Source organism: Microchirus variegatus (assembly GCF_963457635.1).
Source record: "Microchirus variegatus genome assembly, chromosome: 19".
Lineage (NCBI taxonomy): Eukaryota > Metazoa > Chordata > Actinopteri > Pleuronectiformes > Soleidae > Microchirus > Microchirus variegatus.
Genome location: NC_139820.1, coordinates 8745003 through 8766518, shown reverse-complemented (window position 1 = coordinate 8766518; position 21516 = coordinate 8745003). Strand labels below are relative to the sequence as shown.

The window sequence follows — 21516 nt, the reverse complement described above, 5'->3', positions numbered from 1 at the left end:
TGTAGTCACACAACTTCCACAAATAATTACAAAGTGTTAATCGCCACAACCCTTTCTATCACACAATGGTATGAGCCATTCTATCCCGCCCCCGACGCCATTTTCCATGTTATTCTCTTTACCCACAGAGCCTTTTTACGAAAATTGAATGCAATAATTCGCAAAATATTGCTTGGTTTTCGGGCATTAAAGTCCCAGCTTCTCCTGTTAACCGGAGAGGGGGGAGTTTAACTAAATTTTCAGCAAAGGAGACGTCCAGCCTACGCTGCAATGTACATCAAACAGGTAAGCTAACATCGTACTCGTTGGTGTTCCCGGCTGTCACTACCCTGACGTAGATTATGTTACGTTTAAGTGATATTGGGTAAATGGCTGTACTCGGGAAGTCTGTGGTTTTGCACGCTGTCCACAATTAATTGACTGACGTAGCGGAGTTTAACGCACCGGCTACTGAAGAAGCTGAATATCCAGCATGCTAATGTTAGCTAACGGCACCCGGGCAAATCTTGAATTGCCCGCCCCCTTCTCTAGATGCTAAGCTAACACAACGGGGCTAACGTTAACTTGGCCAATACATCATTTTACCATACACGTTGCACACCCACATGCTGTTATCGATTTTAATGTATGTAATAACGAGTTTCGATTGTATAGCGCCTGCCCCATACCGTTACTATCAATATGTAAACATGCACACCGGTTCATGAATGAGTAGCAGTCGGTAAAGGCCCTGCTGGAAGCCGTGTCCGCTCATAACACATTTGTTGCAGCGCTTAGCACATGACATAAACACGTTGAGTATGTGAGGTTACTGTAATAATTGGAGCATTTAGAGATCGGTCTTGATATTTTTTGACTGTCCTTTCACATTAAAATACCCGTCCTGTGTGTTAGATAAACGCTGTCGTACACCGTAGTACGTTGACGGGTCTCTGTTTTTTTTACAGGTCATCATCCAGGGGTTCCGAAGTTACAGGGACCAAACTGTGGTTGACCCATTTAGTCCAAAGCACAATGTCATCGGTAAGTGTATGCTCTACTGATAGATACTGAAGATTTGATCGTCAGTTATCTTTCAAGGTTAATAACAATTATTTTTAAATGTCTACAATCATCATCCACATCACTACAGAAACCTAAAAGTTTGTTTTTGTAATATAACCTACATGCCCAGAATTATTATTTTTTTGTCCAAATTCATCCTTAACACTTTTTAATAATATTGCTTACTGACAAGTGCAGTCCAAAATATAAAACTCCTTGAAAGAAATAGTCATTTCTGTAATTCTGTAATAAATTACCAGATTGAAAACGATTTTGCAGAAGATTCATGTGTGGTGCTGTGAACAAATGCCATGTTCTCATCTTGTTTTATCTCATTGCAGTCGGGAGAAATGGCTCAGGGAAAAGTAACTTTTTCTATGGTATGAGATCCTCAGTTTATCATTCGGTAGTGTATTTTTTTGTTGCCGTTTTTGTTTTCTAAATTTGTTGCTCTTCTGTTTTGATAGCCATTCAGTTTGTGCTCAGTGATGAGTTCAGTCACCTACGACCTGAACAGCGCCTGGCCTTGCTCCATGTAAGTACTGGCAAATTGGATATTGGGGACTTGGTAGTTCTTTAAAAGTTTTTTGCTGGATATGATGATGTTGACAAAAGGATGTGCAATTTTACAGTAACTTGTGCATTATGAAAATGTTAATAGTATTTTTGTTAAGAAATGGAATTTGTTCCATCATGTGAGCTTCATTAACATTGGGGCATGTTAACTTGTGAAACCATTAATAAAGACATGGTTATGTGCTTTCCTACCCTTTCACTGTAGGAAGGAACTGGTCCTCGTGTCATTTCGGCTTTTGTGGAGATTATATTTGACAACTCTGACAACCGACTGCCGGTAGGAATGCCAAAATTTCATAGTGATCCCATTACTGTAAATGTTGACATAATTGATTATTTTCAACTTGATCACACTTTTCAGTAAGCCTATGTAATAATGCCTGTCTGAATTGCTGATGACTGCTCTGACCACTGATTGTAGTCTCCATGCAGTAAACTCTCTAGCACACATAGTTGTTATTATTCTGATGACTAAGATGGGGTAGAAAAACTGAGCTATAAATCCAAAGATAGTTTTTAACCTAGTCTTTAACTCTAATCATGTGCCCTGATACTGCTAAAGCACAACTAGCCAAGTGCACTGTTCTCATCTTGACTAGCAATAAACATCTCTTCCCTCAGATTGACAAGGAGGAAGTCTCCCTTCGCCGTGTCATTGGCGCCAAGAAGGACCAGTACTTCTTAGACAAGAAGATGGTGACGTAAGTATTGTTGTGGGGTGGCTGTCTTTGTCCCTGTAATCACAGGAAATTACAACTCTGTGATGCTGCACAACCACTTTTTTGATGGCGTCTGTTATTTTTGCAGTAAGAATGATGTCATGAACCTTCTGGAGAGTGCTGGCTTCTCCCGCAGTAACCCCTACTACATCGTCAAGCAGGGAAAGGTGAGAAAGGAGTGGGTGGCCACCTCACACACTCATAACATCATTTGTGATTCACTGCTGTTTTACAGTATGAAAGCAAGACTTTATAAAGAGTTCCATTGCCTTATTAGCACCAAAATGGTGGTAAATCATGTGGTAAAGGTATTGCTAATATCTGTCAGGAAAGCAGTACACTAAACAACAGGGTGTTCCTTCAATGCATTCTTTCAATGTGTCAATCAGATCAACCAAATGGCCACAGCACCCGACTCACAGCGTCTAAAGCTGCTGCGAGAGGTGGCCGGGACACGGGTGTATGATGAGCGCAAGGAGGAGAGTATTTCTCTCATGAAAGAGACGGGTAAATCACTGGTGTTAAATAATGACACTCACAGAACTATGTTTGCACTACATTTTGGGTTGAATTTAAAAAGAGCCTGGCGTGTTTGTTTCCCAGAGGGGAAACGAGAAAAGATCAATGAGCTGCTGAAGTACATTGAGGAGCGTCTGCATACCCTGGAGGATGAGAAGGAAGAACTGGCTCAGTACCAGAAGTGGGACAAGATGAGAAGAGCCCTGGAGTACACCATCTACAATCAGGAGCTGAATGAGACCCGCGCCAAACTGGACGAGGTAATGCATCGCTGCGGCAGTGGGAATTACTGTTTTAGTGAATATTGATATGACCGCTGTCTTGTCCCCTTAACCATGTTAAATATCAAGCAGTTAACATGAATTGGTAGAATACATTTCATCATACATTTTTCTATTTATGGAATGATATATAATCAGACATTCACCATGGCTTTTGCTCTGAAGATTTTGAACTATTCTCTGTTTAGTATCGCTTACCATACCAAAGATTTTTGTGTAACATTCTGTGTGGTATTTATTTAGTTGTTTTTGTGTTTGTTTGCAGTTATCCTCAAAGAGAGAGACCTGTGGAGACAAATCCAGACAGCTACGTGATGCTCAGCAAGATGCCAGAGACAAAGTAGAGGTAAAAATAAAATCCAGTACCCAGGAAAAGGAATATTGTTAACTCATACTATGTGACCTGATTTTGCAAGCAAGCCGCTCAGCCTTGTTTAATACATTATCAAACTTGTGAATCCAGGATGCTGTCTTTTTTTGTATCTCCAATTCTGTAGGAGACGGAACGTGTTGTGCGGGAGCTGAAGTCCAAAATCTCCGCCATGAAGGAGGAAAGAGAGCAGCTGTCGGCCGAACGCCAGGAGCAGATCAAGCAGAGGACCAAGCTCGAGCTGAAGGCCAAGGACCTGCAGGACGAGCTGGCAGGCAACAGCGAACAGAGGGTATGGAAGCCTCCCATCTGCGTCACTAGGCACACGTGATACTGCACCAACACTTCCCCTCCCTTGGCCCTTGCGTCAATACTGTATGTAGAGAAGAACATTAAAACTTGGTACATTAGGAAAAGTTTCTTATATTGAGCCAAGTTCACAGATTAATCTTTGCTGGACTAAGGATAAGAATATGAGAATTAAAGCAGAGTAGCCTGGAACGTCACTATGTATCTCTAGCACAATTTGTTGTATACTGAGCTGGCACAAATCACTCTCCGCATGGCCTTGTGTTCAGCGTGCGTCTATGTTGGCTGGTGGTTGGATTAGGCCCACCTGGCTATGGCTGGCACAGCATCAGCCAAAAGTTGTTGGAGCAAAATGAAAAGGAAGGAAGGAAGGAAGGACGGAAGACAGAATTCTGTTACTAGCTGCTTGGTGGTCCTGGTTTGATTAGGTTTTAGTTGGCTTTGGCAAAATGGGGCAGGCGTGGTCGCAGATAATGCATGACGTCCCTCTATATTTTATGTTGGATGTACCAAGCCCGCTGATTATTGCATTATCAGCATGTCAACGCCCTCTAACCATTTTGTAGTCTGTAGGTGCAACCAAGAAAAAAACATAACAAAACATTGTAATTGCATGTGAATAAATGCATTTAAACACAACTTCATTGAGGTCATAAGGAAACTTTGGACTTAGACTTGACTTTATTGATCCCTTGGGATGACTCCCTCAGGGAAGTAACAATTACATCTGAGATAGTTTGTTTTTGTTCGATTTTTCTTAAACATGTCTGTGTCAGTGTCTTTTCTCTACATCTTTGTGTAATTATCACTCCACTATCAACGTTTTGTTAATTTCACTTCCCATCCTCTGTATTTGGATATTTTTGAAAATGTGAATTGTGATGTTTTTGCTCTTCCAGAAACGCCTGCTAAAGGAACGTCAGAAGCTGTTGGAGAAAATTGAGGAGAAGCAAAAAGAGCTGCAGGAGACCGAGCCCAAGTTTAACATGGTGAAAGAGAAAGAAGAGCGGGGTATCTCTAGGTAGGAATGACTCATCCTCCACTACGTTTCCTTGAGCAGCCGGTGACTAGGCATCAATGAGTCATTTATTATGTTTTGAATTGAATTAACCCTAACCCGGGAGTTCAGTAGGTGGATAGACTTTGTAGTTCAGATTGGAAGTATAAAGACATAGATTCATTTTTGTTCTTTAGGTCATGATTTTCAGCACATTAACTCTGGGGGAAAAAGAAGTGGTTATAGCACTAAATTGAAGATAATTGGTTTTAATATAAGTAGGCTTATATAGTTCACTTCAGTTTGAATGTACTGAAGCCATGTAAGCCATGTTTTCCATTTCTTGGCTGTAATTTGTTGATTTTCCTACAAAGCAGCCTGTTGGACTGCTGCAAACAGTTGGGGACCTCAAGTCCACAAAGATAAATTCCTATTTAGCTCTTACTCATTCATTTGGAAGTCCTAAATAAATCACACCTGTTCTTCAAGACAACAAGGGCAACCAGCAGGAAATGTGTAGCAATAACTGAAAGTGTGCACGTTTTCTTTTGTTTGACTTGTTTAACGTGTGTCTTTCCTGTGTGAACGTGTTTAGCTTTCAATCATTCACAGTCAACACATTTATCCTTCCAGGCTCGCCCAAGCTACTCAGGAGAGAACAGACCTGTACGCTAAGCAAGGACGTGGCAGCCAGTTTACCTCCAAAGAGGAGAGGGACAAGTGGATTAAGAAGGAGCTGAAATCTCTGGACCAGGCCATCAATGATAAAAAGAGGCAGATTGCAGCCATTCACAAAGACCTGGAGGACACGGAGACAAATAAAGAGAAGAACCTGGAGCAGTACAGTGTAAGACAATTCAGAGCTATAAATATACCGTCTGGTTTTCTAGAAAGGAAGATTTGGAATTACCTTTCAATTGCTACTAAATTTATAACATGTTCCTTCTACCTCTGATACTTAAAGTGCTCATTTATGGGATGCACCCATACAAAAACGTTTCAGCTTACAATACTGACCTCTTCACACCTGGTACTACTCTGGAATTCACAGAGAGACACTGCACATTTTCAATTTCAACACTCTTTCCTTGCATTAACTTCTGGACGGGCAGAAACAAAATCTCGACATAGTCACTTGCATTTGTGACCTTGGTGTTCAGTCATGACTTCTGCTGAATGTAAAGCATTGCTAATTGCTGATTTTAAAGGGAAAACATTTGGTACTGATCACATTAATGGTGGCTCTGTTCACAACGGAAGTCAGGACAGTGCAACTCGGAATCAGCACACACCCTGAAACTAAGCAGTCTATTTTTCATTATGTTACCTTCTATATTTTTTATCTAACCTGACAGTGGCACATATCTGACCTGTTTTCAACTTGTGTCTTTAGAAACTCGATCAAGACCTTAATGAGGTCAAGACCCGTGTGGAGGAGCTGGACAAAAAATACTATGAAGTGAAGAACCGGAAAGATGAGCTGCAGAGTGAAAGAAAGTAAGATCCTTCTTATCTTTTTGCCTTTTCATTGATCGAATTTAAAGTTTATCCTTCAAGTCCCTGTAAGATGATGAAAATATCTCTTCTGACTTTGTCTTCGTATATGAAATCATGTATAATTCAACATCCAGAGCAACATTGTGTGCTCTGGTTATTTAACTCCCCGTTCAACAAACATTTAGAGAAGTGATGCTTTGGCCCTACTTAAATCCTGCATGTGTCCAAGTCTGCTGGGAGTTCTGTCCTCTTCTCCCACTCGCTTAACTGAGGACCAGAGTCTGTGAACGTCATTGTTCGTCAGTATTTGTACTTAATATAAATGTAAATGCTCCAGTCCTAAATCACTTGTTTAAGAAATATGCAGAGTAGCGACATTTTCTCCATTTTTAATCCTAGTAACCATCATACTATACACAACCAGAGTTGGTTTAACTACAGTTCGCCCCCTCTTCCTCTTTACAAGTGGTACCTGCAGGCGCACACTAGGATAAAATAACATTAAAATGAAGTGACAGCACGTTACTGTGTTTGTGTAGGTAAGACACATTTTTAGGGCCAAGACATCTCAGCTAGCTAGCAAACAAAAGGCAGTAGTGTAGGAGCAGGTGCAGTTGGTGAATTTGCTATGGCTCCTGTGAGTTACAGAGCCATAGTTTTAGATGCAACTTATAATCCTCAACACAAAATCTCAGTGGAACTGTTTTCAGATTTGACATTGCTCTGTGTCATCATGTTTCCTGTATCAAGATAAAAGGTTGAATTGTTCACCCCTCCTTTAAGCAATATACTGTTTCCGGTTGGCAACCTTTAGCTGCATATTGGAGAATTGTCTGAATGTCACCATGCATCCCTGTCCTCCTAAACAATGAGGTTGATATATGTAACAGAGGATGATGCTGCTGCCAGCTATGCCTGTAAAAGGTCTCGCAGGCTGGATGCGTTGTGCAGTGCATTAACATGAGAATATAGACAAGATTTCCCTTGTTGGACTGACAAATCCAACAAATTGGGCATTTTTTAGTTTAAGTTTCCCTCTGTGGAAAAATAACACACCCCTAAATGATTTGTTTTAATTCTAAAAAGTATGCATTGTTCTCTTGTTAGAGCTGAATCTGATTTAGTTTAATAAAGGACAATAATAACAAAAAGTAAAAAAAAAAATTATGTTTGTATTAAATCTGTCAGGCACTCCACTGTGATCCATTGTTTTAGTCTAGTGGGTGAAGAGCAGCATAATGACAGCTTTGATAGAAGGAACTCAAAATCGCACAGCCCCCAGCTGCAAGCTATCGACCATGTATAAATGTATAATCTAAAAATATCAGCATACACAAATTACCCTAATGGAAACAAGAGGGTGATGTTTTGACAGTGTCCTTGCTTTTATAATTGAAATGATTGTTTCTCAATTTTCAAGTGTTCTGAAAAACAATATTCCCCCCGCTCTGTGGAGGATAAAGCAGTAGAAAATGGATAGATAGTGTTAGTGTTTAGTACCTGTTTTCCTTACTGTAGCTTACTAGATTCTCAAATGCTCCACAAAAGATCCATAAAATAATCTCACTGAAGAATTTACATCTGGATCTAAAAAATGGACCCTCTTTTTTGAAAATACAGGACTCTATCCAAAAGATCACAGATATGATAAGAATGAACTCATAATGATGGGTAATTGGAGCTGCACTCTTTCCAAAAATCAAGTACGAACCAAATGACCCGTAATTCGTTAGATTGAACACCTCACTTGGAACTTCTGTATGTACACAAATGGGTACACAAAGTTTTTCCTGTTTTATATGTGCACAATTACCCGTAATTCGTTAGATTGAACACCTCACTTGGAACTTCTGTATGTACACAAATGGGTACACAAAGTTTTTCCTGTTTTATATGTGCACAATTATATAATACTTATGCCTGTCTCTCTCTCCTTGTTTGCTGTTCCTGGGGGCATCATGTTTTCAGTCGGGTTTTGGTGTTCGTTGTGACAGAAGTGTAACAGTGTGTGACTGTCTGTGTCTGTCCAGCTACCTGTGGCGTGAGGAGAACGCAGAGCAGCAGGCCCTGGCAGCCAAACGTGAGGATCTGGAGAAGAAACAGCAGCTCCTTCGAGCAGCCACTGGCAAGGTCTGTTACTTTGTGCATGACTGCGCAATTACTAACTTGCATAACTTAACTACAGCAGTCGAGCTTCAAATCAGTATAATAGAATTAAACAGGATGTAGCAGAACCATATGAGATACCATCAAATATGACTTGCTTCCAGCTCATACAATATGTGCAATGCATTTGTAGCTTGTTTTAGAGGTACATGTATATTTGGTGCCTCTTGAATGCCTTGCACATGCTGCTTGTAACTGCTTAAAGCTACGGTTGTGGACTAGTCCCTCTTTTTAGTTTGACAGACTCCATCAGGTCCTCCTTGTAATCTTGGTGGGAGCTTTTAGTGTTTTGTAGCAACAGTGCGTCCCAGGATAACAGACCCATTTTTTTTAACCATTATTGTTTTATGGTACCCAACATTTTTGAGTTTCTGAATAATGTCTGGCTGATCTAAATGGAGGTTGTTTGCAGCTCCATGGACAAATGTCTTGCATATACTTTTTCTTTCATGGGTGCTGGCTGATGCATGTCATCTCTAGTCCTGGAGTCGCGAATGCTGTCTATCATTTATATAGTATATTTTAAATAAATAACAATACGTATTTTAGTAGAGAGGAGAGGTCAAAGGGGAAGCGTGAACCGCACTGAGGTGAAAACAATGCGCAAGCCAGAGCAGAGGAGCTGTTCAATGTCGCTGTAGTGCTGAAATGACCACTGACTGTGACAAAAATAACTTCACAACAACAGCACTCCTACTTGATAAATAGGCAAGCAATAGTATAGTAATATGAAGTCTATAGAGCGCAATGAGACTAAAGCGAGCAGTGACAAAAACTGATCTGGTAATCGACAATCTGCATATCAAATGATGGTTTTACTGAAGAGAACAGATCATCTTCATTCTGTAGTTTTGTAACTTTCACTAACAGTTCACAGTGCACCATTTCATCTAGAGCTGGAACTAGCGATTATTTTCGTAATCAATTAATCTGTCGATTATTTTCTCGATGAATCGATAAATCGTTTGGTTCATGAAATGTCAGAAAATGTTAAAAAAACGTTGATCAGTGTTTGCCAAAGCTGGAAATGATGATGTTCTCGATTGTTTTGTTTTGTCCACAAACCAAAATGATTCCGTTTTAATGATTTCTTTGTTATGTGGAGCAAAGAAAATATTCACACTTAAGAAGCTGAAACAATCAGAAGTCTTGTTTTAATAATGAAAAAAGCTTCAAATCGATGATCAAAATAGTTGGCGATTAATTTAGTAATCGATAAATAATCGATTCATCGATTAATCGTTTCAGCTCCAATTTCATCATTTTAGAAACTCCTCATTTCAAAAGATTTTATGTGATTTTGTGGTGTAAGAAATTGATAGTCGTATGAAAATAATTGTGATTTCTTGATTGAATTGCTGTTTGAAAATGGTTCAAACATCATGGTTATATTTGCAAAGTTTTTCATGTATGTTCATACAATTGTCAAATTGTCTAAAATGATTTCATCTCGTCTTCTAGGCCATCCTGAATGGCATTGACAGCATCAACAAAGTTCTTGAGCATTTCCGTCGGAAAGGGATTAACCAGCATGTTATCAACGGTTACCACGGCATCGTCATGAATAACTTTGAGTGTGAGCCCGCTTTTTATACCTGTGTGGAGGTGACTGCTGGTACCAGGTGAGGGTTTTTTTTTTTTCACGAGTACCTTCTGAACTTAATACACAGTCTGATTATAACCCTTTACGGCTGATTATGAATGTAGGTTTGTGTTCTCCTCCCTTTAGCAGATTGCCAAAAACCTAAGGGGAGGAGATTACATTTGATTCAGATACACTTTGTCATGTATTCTAACCTGCTTGTCAATATGTTCATGTTTCCCTAGACTGTTTTACCACATTGTGGAGACAGATGAAGTCAGCACCAAAATATTGATGGAGTTCAACAAAATGAACCTGCCTGGAGAAGTCACATTCCTGCCCTTGACCAAGCTTGACGTCCGAGACACAGCTTATCCTGAGACCAACGTAAGAGACATTTATTTGATGCATCTGGTACATTGTAGGTAGTAAATCCCAGTTCTGTTGTGCTCATACCAGTTTGTTTTTGTTCCTTAAGGATGCTATTCCTATGATCAGCAAACTGCGCTATAGCACCCAATTTGACAAGGCCTTCAAGCATGTGTTTGGAAAGACCTTGATTTGTCGCAGCATGGAAGTTTCCACCCAGCTGGCCAGGGCTTTCACCATGGACTGTATAACTTTGGAGGGTAAGCTGAGAATCTTGTTGACGGTACAGTTGGGAAGAAATTTAACCTAGAGATTCTGACTGAGTCAGCAGTCATCTTTTAAAACAAAGGAAGAACAAATAGGAATATGTCTGGATATTTAGGTACTGTTAGTCACACACTGTGTCTGTGACAATTTGTTACACTTGTTCAAGACAAAGTACATATTGTATTGACTGCAGCAGCAGTATTTATATAATCTTATAATATGTAATATTCGGTGTTATTGTGTAATTGTTTGAGCTACCAATCTTATGTAAAGCATCTATGTAAATGTCCCTTACAAAGACTTGCATGTTGTACATAGAGTATCTGTTATCTACATTGCATTGTGTTGTGAACATGTAGGTGACCAAGTGAGCCACCGTGGAGCGTTAACGGGCGGTTACTACGATACCAGAAAGTCTCGCTTGGAGCTTCAGAAAGACATGAGGAAGGCTGAGGAGGAGTTGGGCGAACTGGAGGCCAAGCTCAATGAGAATCTGCGCAGAAATATTGAACATATCCTTTTTACTAAATCAAGTAGTTAGTCAAGATAAATGTTATATTATTTGCACAAGGCAATGTTGGCTCCTTGTGCTGAAGACTCTTCAGGTCTACCCTATTGACTACAAGATGATATGATATATCATATAGCAGAGTCTATATTTTAAATGTAGATTAGATGAGATTCCAATCTGGGCTGTGGAGCTCCTTCAAAGCCAACAGGAGGCTGACTCGAAAGAGGGTCTAAGCAGGTTGAGAAAAGATTTGTGCGAGTCAGGTCACATTGGCCAGAGCCATGACTCACTTAACAGCCAATGAAAGCAAAACAGGCATACCAGAGAAGAATTGTGTTTGGATGTAGAACATGTTTTTTGATATAGCCAGTTAGCCACTAGGGTATGATTCAGTTTACACACCTGTGTGACTGCGTTGCTACCCACTCAAGCCAGTAGCGTGTATGCAGCTGGGGATTACATACGTGTGTGTGTAGGCAGGGGAAATGAATGACTGAGCTGATGACATAGCCCTTGTCCTTTCCTCTTGCAGCGGTGAGTCAGCGAACAGATCAATTATTTAAAAGCCTCTTGTTGTTCACTCTGCACCTTTGCCCAGTTGCTAATCATTAGATTATGCATCTTACCTATTCCTTCTATTTCTAGGTGCCATTCTCATGTCATGCTGTGACCTTGAACTTTGTCTCTTCATAACTGCTTTTAAAGAAAGTAATTGAAATGTACATGATATATATATATATATATATATATATATACATATATATGTATATATATGTATATGTATGTATGTATGTAATATAATTTATTATTGGAGGTCTTAAATCTTTATTTTCTTTCCACTTGACCTGGATGGCAAACAGATCAGCCCTCTGACATCCATCAGCCATTTAAATCAGCTGATGGATTTGTGCTCTGTTTTATTGAATCCTGTTGAACCTCAAAGGACCAGAGGTGTGCCACAGTCTGAGAAGATCGATAAGCTTGTCTATTAAATTAGCTCAGTGATGAGTATGGACAGCCGCTGCCTTGATGTCATAGCCTACTTACTGAACATTTCTGGTTTGAACTTTAAGGCTACACAGGACTTAATTCACCAATTAGAGCAGCAACGAGAAACCAAATTGTTTGCCTCCTGTACACGCAGAAAAGCCTCCATTTTCTACTGTGCTGAAAGGGCACAGGTGTTTTGAAATGAAGAGGAGTATGGATGTAGTTATTCTTTTTGTCCAGTCATAATAGCTTGGAAGTTTGTTTCAGTGGTGCAGTGTGCGCTGGTTAGCTGCTGGTGTGACTTGATGGCATGTCGCCTGCACCCTTGCATTTGTTGTATTTCCAACAACTAGAACTTGTACATCTTGCATATTGTGAGTCATGTTGAGCTCTTTCTTCCTATAAACTGTAGAATCCAAAGTACACCAAAATACTCACTTGCTACCCCATGCTAACACTGCTAATTCCGAGCCAAGCTGGCTTGCTCATGCATTGCTCACGGTTGTTCTGTGGCACGACAGGGTCCTCATTTAAAAAATATTTTTGGAACTTTTGAATCAATTTACTATTTGAGGAATCAAGAATCACAATTTTAATTTTTTACACATCTATGGAAGGTTATTGAGTTATTGTTGCTTAAAAACTGCTGGGAAAATAATGAAACGGTAGCATCCAATCAACATCCAATGGTAGCATCATTCTTCCTGAACTGCTGCCCCCACGCATCAACAATGAAATTGACCAACTGATGAACCAGATGCAGCAGATTGAAACACAACAGAGGAAGTTTAAGGCGTCCAGAGACAGCATTCTCTCAGAGATGAAGATGCTAAAGGAGAAGAGGCAGCAGTCGGAGAAAACATTCATGCCCAAGGTGATCACTCGCTGATGCTGTAATGGTCATTAAGACCTGACTCAACTGAAACATTGACCTCATGTCTATGCTGTCCAGTTAAATCATCTTTTTTTTTTTTTCCTTTTCAGCAACGCAGTCTGCAAAGTCTGGAGGCCAGTCTCCATGCCATGGAGTCCACGAGGGAGTCACTGAAGGCAGAGCTGGGTACAGATCTGCTTTCTCAACTCAGCCTGGAGGACCAGAGGCGCGTCGATGACCTCAACGATGAGATTCGTCAGCTGCAGCAGGTCAGGAGAACAACAAGCCAGAAACAAGCCAGTTGATCATATTGTCAGTCGGCAACATGAAATACTGTTAAACGAACTAAGGAGCTACCTGCTGCTTGCATATAAACCAACTCTTCTTTAGCCATTAGTATTACTTATTTTAAATAATATTGTGATAGATAACTTGAAAATATTAGTATCTGCTATTTTTAATTCAAAATTGATTGTGGACCTGACAGCAATTCATCCAAAATGTACCCATGGATGCACAGCCTGTTGCCTTACTAGTTTTCCTACATTAATGTGTTAAATAAAATGATTAGTCTGGACCTGAAAACTTTCATATTTAATATTAGATGGTGCGACAAACAAAAGCATGTTGGTTATTCATGCTGTGGTGCTTGGATAATCATGCCCTAAAATAGATGGGAGAAAATACCTACTACCCACATTTTGTTTTGTTTTATTTCCCCCCTCCCATCCCCTCCCCGCCTCCTGCCTGTGTATTCAAATGACCTGATTGAGGTGAGAGAAGTAGGCAGCAGCTGTGTGTGGGATGTTCCTGTGATCCACTGTTTTTCTCTCGCTGCCAGCTGCTCTCGGCTTTCACCTCGATGAACTCTTAACCATTCCTGCGATCGTTACGCAACATCTCCACCCCCTTCAACATTGAGCTTTTCATGTATAGCCTTTACAGTGTTGGCAACTGTTGATCTACTTTCGGGTCAGCCATAACACTTTCTCCTTGACACAAGTAGATGTACTCGTGGGGTGATATTTTTATAAAATTTTTGGTGCGATTATTTATTGCTGCGAGTGTCCTCACGCGTAGTTCACAGATAAATAAAGATGTAGCCGTTCTTTAGCAGACACTAGTTGTCAGTTTTAGCAATGGTTTTATTTTATTGGGCAGCAGGTACGGGTACAGCAGGTCACTCCAGGTAAGATACCAAGGACAGATAATCTAAAAATGGGCTTTTAGATAAAAATCTCACTTTTTAAATGCTAATGTTATGCCTCAAATTGGAAATAACTGAGGTTTTTGTCCAGTTAATAATGGTTTATGTCTTTAACAACTCAAGGCAGCCTCCTAACAGGTCTATCATTTTGGTCTCCCTACCACAGGACAACAGACAGTTGCTGAATGAGAGGATCAAGCTTGAAGGCATTATGACCAGAGTGGAAACGTATCTCAATGAGAACTTAAGGAAACGTCTTGACCAAGTGGAGCAGGTAAACTGTCCCTTCGAAGTCCCTTGAAACATGGCGTGCACCTCTTTTAAGTCTCTGCATATCAAATGCATTCTGTCACATTATGAAAGATGTATGTAAAACAACTGTATTGTTATTTATTTATACAATATGTTTGAATTGTGGTCTATGTAAATGGAGTCTTGGATTTAATGCTCTCATTCACACTTATCAGAAGAAGAGGGGTATTTGAATTTACAAGACTATTTTGTTCTTATGTGGCCTAATTTCCATTGACACAGGAGCTGAATGAGCTGCGTGAAACAGAGGGAGGCACAGTGCTCACAGCCACAACATCTGAGCTGGATGGCATCAATAAACGCGTCAAAGAGACTTTGGCTCGATCAGACGGTACACAGTTTTCTTAAGACTCTACTGGGTGGTAGTGTGATGTGTATAGAAGCCCCCGAATGGCCTGGAGTTCCACTGTTTACATTTACTTCAAACCAAATATAAGAGAATCAGAAAATTATAATAAGTACACACGATTAGCATTTGTTAAGCATTAATAAATATTGAATTAATCATTTATAAAGCATGAATACTCATTAGTATGTAGTATATAAACACGGTTATAAATGTTTTACTTATGTAGCTCTTGTTGGAGGTGGATGCTGATTGGCTGCTTGAGTACAGCAGCAATTTGGAATGTAATGTATTATCCAGCAATATTAAAATGTTTAGTTAATGCAGTTCTTGGCACTGGGGCAAATGTAAATCAGAAAACGGATGCAACATTATTCATAATAGGTTTGAGTAAAGCCCAGGACTTGTACGTGTGATCATGCAAGAAACGATGATATGTCACCTGACCAATCTCTTTATTGTTCTATATTGTTTACTTGCTTTTCAGCTTCACTTTTTGCAATCTACATGGTTCTGCACTGTATCAGCCTTTAGAGTCAACTGTGACAAAACATCTGATTTTTGGTCCAATCATCATATACATGCATATGTAGACTAAAACTTAAAGAACAGAAACGACATCTGACATCAACGTCGGTGTTTCCCCTACCTTAACCTTATAGTTGTGTCTAACCTGCCACAAAAATGATTCCCTTCTTCTGCCATCTAAAACCTTTTTACTAACCTTTACTTTACTCATTCATTGGGATGGTTTCCCTAGAATATGGCAGGGTTTGCTATCTGACTCAAAGATTTGGATAATATGTTCCATGAGACTGGTTACATAGTTGTAGAAATGTTCTGCTGGTGCTGCGAGGTTGATATTTTCTAGTTATGATTCATTGATCTGATTTTCTTTTGACTTCTTTTATCATATCTGGCTGAAAGAGCATCCACATTAGAGTGTTGTCAGTAGAATGATATTTAGCCAAATTAATTCTAATTGTAGTTGGGAAAGGAAGCTCAAACTCCTCTTTTATTTATTGGTGTGTTTTTTTTAAGTGAATTCCACTACCTTTTAAAACCCATCTTGTCTGTGACAGTTTTATTAAGTTTCTCAGCCAGAGACTTCACTAATATATGCACATTTAGACCACATTTGGTTTGGAATCCATCACCCTTATCGCCTCCTCCTATGTCTTCCGCAGAACTCGATAATATGATTGACAAGACGGAGGGAGAGATCAAGGACCACATTAAGAGCATGGATCGCTGGAAGAACATTGAGAAAGAGCAGAATGACGCCATCAACCATGACACCAAGGAGCTGGAGAAAATGACCAACAGGCAAGGCATGTTGCTCAAGAAGAAAGAGGAGTGCATGAAGAAGATCAGAGAGCTTGGCTCACTTCCTCAAGAGGCCTTTGAGAAGTACCAGACTCTCACACTCAAACAGGTACGCAAACACACACACAGTACCCAGTAACAGTGAGCTGTTAAATTTAACCACGGCATTAAAAAACGAATTCTACTCTCATTATTGTGGAGCCTGTGCATGTGTAGTAGGCAGCCGGTGATTGTGTTTGATGTTGTAAAATTGGACAAGCATGAAAATCTGACAGGCCTTGACAACGACCAAATGTAGGACAGCTGGTGAGAACATCTCCAAATAGCACGCCCTGCAGAGCAAACTGTAAACACAGTGACATGCCGTTATTGACTTGATAAAGCTGTTACTGAATGTGCCAGCAAGCAGGTGTTTATGTACAAACAGTGCAGACACATTAGCATTAAGAGTCTTGCTATTGTCCCCCCGATGATCAAATAACCTCTATCCCTTTTGTCTGTTGTGAACTGACTCTTATAAATATAATGTATAGATCAGTTAGGGTGAGGATTTATGAGTATACTGTCAGACATATACACCCAATTAACAGGTATGCAAGGAGAGAATGTATGCGCTTTGTGGTAATGCTCACAGCTTCAGCGCAAAGTACAATTTGCCAGTTCCTCCAAGTGCTGCAGGTGGTTAGTGTGACCTTGACAGATATTCATATTTGTTTGCCCAGGCTAACCAAAAACACTATTCACAGCTCTTCAGTGAAACGGCAGTGCAATTATGAGGTGTCAAATGTGTTGGATACTTATTAAGCTTAAGCTGCCACAGTTGTTTGGAAACAGTTATTGCAGCTTTTGGGTCCCTTGAGGTGACGATGATAAGAAATTATAGTTGTGTCTGAAACGTAAAAGCCAGTTTGAGTCTTCAATTTGTTGACTCAGGGCTGTCGTAATCCTAATCCTCACTTTCCTAGCGTGACTTTTGACACAGCAGCAGAAGCGGCACTAACACCAAGTAGATATTTCAGTTTCTTCAATTACCTGAGTCACACTTGTGTGTAAGTTGACATGCACACAGATAGACCCACTTCTCCAAAGAAACGAGGCCCAGGGTCAGCGCGTCACACCCACTCACCTGTGACTCAGACTGTAGCTGGTTATCTGTCAGAGATTTATTTTCAGCCAGCTGCCACTGGGACTCTTGAGCATTAAGTGAACTTGGCTACATCTTTCATAATTGTGTCAATATTTCTCCACGTGTCATGGGGCCCACTGATTGCACAAGTGTTGAAAGGAGCATGTGATAATGGCTGTTGCTCATGTGCCCTCTGTCATTAGTGATTACCTCAGCCAAGGGAGTTATGCTTTTGCTTGCTTTTTCTTCTTCTGATGTCGAGGAGCGACATATATGTGCGAAACCTGAAGGACAGATTTAGTTTTTTTTCTTTTTACAATTGTTAACCTTGTACGGTGAAGTATGTGGGAAACTGCAACCTTGTTGGAGCTTTGCCAAGGTTCTAGCTAGCGCATGGTAGCGTATTGGCCTGTTACACTATGATTTGCGGCCAACGCTCAAAATTGAGGACCATTGCGCTAACTTTCATCTAGATACAAAGGTATGAAAATGACCCATCAAGAATATACTCTACCATTCAGAAGTTTGGGCTCACCTATACAATTTTTTGTGTTTTCCATTAAAACTTTTATTCATCAAAAGAGTTGCAAAATGAATAGAAAATATAGCCAAGACAAGATTAGAAATAGTGATTTTTATTCAAAAATGATAATGTTGCCCTTCGTTAAAGAACCAGCAAAACTGTTTTCAGCTGTGCTAACATAATTGCACACGAGTTTTCAAGGGTTTTCTAATCATCCAATAGCCTTCTAATGCTATTAGGGGCCTCTATACACCTATGTACATATTCCATTAAAAACCAGACGTTTGCAGCTAGAATAGTCATTTACCACATTAACAATGTATAGAGTGTATTTCTGATTCGTTTAATGTTATATTCAAAAAATAACTTTTCCTTCAAAAATAAGGACATTTCTAAATGACCCCAGACTTTTGAACGGTAGTGTACATTTGGATATTGGGTTTCTTTTATGACCAGTTTATGTAGAAATCCAGGTTATTCCAAAGGTTTCACATACCTTTGCATGCAACTGTATGGTGTAATGAGAACAATGTTCCCCTTTGGGTACCCTCAGACCCTTAAAATTTCAAAAGCTCCGCACCAATCTCCTCCAGGTTAGCTCCAGGCGAAGTTAATATGACAAACCAATCATTTTTAATGTGTCTTTTCCAACAGTTGTTCAGAAAACTGGAGCAGTGCAACACAGAGCTGAAGAAGTACAGCCATGTCAACAAGAAAGCCCTGGACCAGTTTGTCAACTTCTCCGAGCAGAAGGAAAAACTCATCAAGCGTCAGGACGAGCTGGACCGCGGCCACAAATCCATCATGGAGCTCATGAACGTGCTGGAGCTCCGAAAGTATGAAGCCATCCAGCTCACCTTCAAACAGGTACACAACAAGTTATTAGTTATTCATTGTCCTCCTCATACTTTGAGTAATCTGTCATGTTTTGGAGTCTCATTTCCTAATTTAATCTTACTAATAATCCACTTTCACCATCCTCTCGTGTCTCTTGTAGGTGTCAAAGAATTTCAGCGAGGTTTTCCAGAAGTTGGTGCCAGGTGGCAAAGCTACGCTGGTGATGAAGAAGGGCGACGCAGAAGGCAGCCAGTCACAGGATGAGAGTGAGAGTGGAGCAGACGGCGAGAGGGGCTCCGGCTCACAGAGCAGCGTTCCTTCAGTGGACCAGTTCACTGGTGTCGGCATCAGGGTGAGAACTTGTTTCCTGTCGTTTTTTTTTATACTTTTAAATTTGAATACTCGACTTTTAGATTCGCCAGTCTAATCTTTGTACACGTGTCCTGTGCAGGTGTCGTTCACAGGGAAGCAGGGGGAGATGAGGGAGATGCAGCAGCTGTCCGGAGGTCAGAAGTCTCTCGTGGCTCTGGCTCTGATTTTTGCCATCCAGAAGTGTGACCCCGCACCTTTCTACCTGTTCGATGAGATCGACCAGGCCCTGGACGCCCAGCACAGAAAGGCCGTCTCAGGTAAAAAAAATGCGTAAAGAGAGAGACGAGTAAATCTCACTTTATTGAACAACTGAAGACACATCTTTCATCTCTCTTTGTTTTGTGACCTTTAAAGACATGATTGTTGAGCTGGCCGGCCACGCCCAGTTCATCACCACCACTTTCCGGCCTGAGCTGCTCGAGTCCGCCGACAAGTTCTATGGTGTGAAATTTAGAAACAAGGTAAGGTTTCTCTAGGTTATTAACAGATATTTTTTCATATTATGTATTTGTGAGATGTTCTTTGGTCTCTTAGGACAATTTAAACCTTATCTTGTTTAGTCGTAAAGCGGACCTAGACCAGGAGTTCCAATTAACGCTGTTTTTGGTGTGTATCTGTGTTCTTACCTTGTTTAAGAAGCCCTGAAGGTTCTAAACAAACAGTTCAGCCACTGCTGAGAACACTGTGTTTTATTGTAATCTCTGGCTCAGCGAGATCTCTGAAAAAACCCGGTCCGGTTACGTAAACACTGGTTCTCCGGAACAGCAGATCGTCCTGCTCCGGGCACTTGTCCGGGCACTTGTCCGGGCACTCACAATCACAAGACTCTGTCTTCTGGGTGTGAGAGTTGAGTCTGAAATATCGCGGCTGGGCAACAGCGTCAGAAAAGAGGATTTCTATCAGCTCGTTTACAGCAACTCTGAGGTTTTTGACCATAAAAACAAGTTAATGTATGTAAGTAGACCTCCATAACTAACATATATGTGCAACAGGACCACTCTATGTGAGCTTTAACTAAAACAAAAACGGGGAAGGAAGGGAAGTTTTCCTCGTCCTTTTCAGCAGAATTACCTTTGTTCCGTCAGACATCTTCATAATGAGGTCTCTTTGTGTAAATTCAGTTGATTGTGGCTGCTGTATTTTCCCTTTGGTGCAATTACTGTTTCTGCTTTCAGTCCATTCTTCTCCATTGACTCACATTTGTTGTTTTCTGCTCATCTGTCTCGGTCAAAAACACAATATTTCCTCCAACAACTGTTTAGTCGGCCCTGACAAAAATGGAGAAGCTCATCGGTCTTTGAATGTTGTTTTTTTTTGTTTTTAGGTGAGTCACATTGATGTCATCACAGCGGAGCAGGCCAAAGACTTTGTGGAGGATGACACCACCCATGGTTAAAGTCTTCAGCTCTCCATCATCCTCTCTTATCACCTCCTCCACCTTTACAATGCACTGCGTAGCTCAAAGCCATTTACATCTTGGCCCAATCCACCAGGTTTTTTTAAAATAGTCATCTTAAAGAAAGAGTCAGCTTTTCTCTTGAGGTGGAATAACATTTCATGTTCATCTTGATGTTGTTAGCCATGGCTTACTTACCCCCCCCCACCTCCCTTTTTCTTACAAACAATGTTCATGAGCTGAGGTTTGGTAATCTGTCGTTTCAAATCAAGCTTAGATGCTACGAAGCTTCAAGACTTTTTCAGAGAACAAGTCTTCTCGTGTACAATAAAAAAACGCTTTTGATACGACTTAGATGGAGAGATTGTTTTGTGAAATCTTAAAGCTCAGTGGAAATGGGCGGGACTTATTCGGGTAGTTGTCGACACCCTAACGTTCCTGTTTGCTCCGAGGTTCCTGTATTGTATACTCTTTGTATTCCTGAAACGATGCTAACATGTATCTGTCATAAGCAACCACCAGTGGCTTCAATGTTATAGCTGTGGTTCTTGTTACTGTATTGTGTAATTTCCTGTTTTTAGGTCATTTAAACATGTGAAAGGTTCAATTCCATTAGATATCCATTTGGGACATTAACACAGCCTGTTGACTTGATGTTTCCCAAAAAAAAACAGTGATGCAGTGTTTTTAGAGACTCACAGCTTGAGCTCTAAGTTGTAATTTATCACTTTTTCCTTAATGGATATTTAGTTTGGGATTACACCTCTCATGTGTTGAACCTAGTTTCAAATCTGATTCTTTTAAAAAAAAAGTTATGTTCTTTTTTTATATACGTATATTATTTGAAAACTCACAACAAAAATAATAAAACACTTAAAACTGTATGTTGCATGCAGCATCCATGTGTTGGATGTGACTTTTAAGGGTCACTAGGTGGTGCTGTGCCCCAGGTACCTTTATAGTCACATGGTTCGGTCTGTCTCACAAGTTTTTTTTTAAA

At 40.3% G+C, this 21516-nt stretch overlaps 1 protein-coding gene across 1 annotated transcript; it reads left to right on the top strand.

Moving 5' to 3' along the window:
• The first annotated feature begins 146 nt into the window (after window positions 1–146).
• On the top strand, window positions 147–21300 carry smc3 (structural maintenance of chromosomes 3). The gene is made up of 29 exons (XM_083906383.1): window positions 147–285; window positions 948–1023; window positions 1386–1424; window positions 1512–1579; window positions 1826–1897; window positions 2242–2321; window positions 2428–2506; window positions 2729–2846; window positions 2943–3118; window positions 3405–3485; window positions 3637–3801; window positions 4718–4839; window positions 5449–5662; window positions 6209–6312; window positions 8343–8442; window positions 9940–10100; window positions 10306–10447; window positions 10539–10689; window positions 11056–11208; window positions 12920–13071; window positions 13182–13340; window positions 14445–14552; window positions 14813–14921; window positions 16124–16371; window positions 18566–18778; window positions 18909–19100; window positions 19200–19377; window positions 19475–19581; window positions 20445–21300. Exons 1-29 carry the CDS (start codon window positions 271–273, stop codon window positions 20514–20516), a joined length of 3654 nt encoding a protein of 1217 aa, XP_083762509.1. The 5' UTR covers window positions 147–270; the 3' UTR covers window positions 20517–21300.
• Window positions 21301–21516: the final 216 nt, after the last annotated feature.

Coding starts and splice junctions, on each gene's coding strand:
- smc3 (XM_083906383.1), top strand. Junction 4,840..5,448: donor GAAGAGCGGGGTATCTCTAG/GTAGGAATGACT, acceptor TTATCCTTCCAG/GCTCGCCCAAGCTACTCAGG. Junction 11,209..12,919: donor TCTGCGCAGAAATATTGAAC/ATATCCTTTTTA, acceptor TGCTGCCCCCAC/GCATCAACAATGAAATTGAC.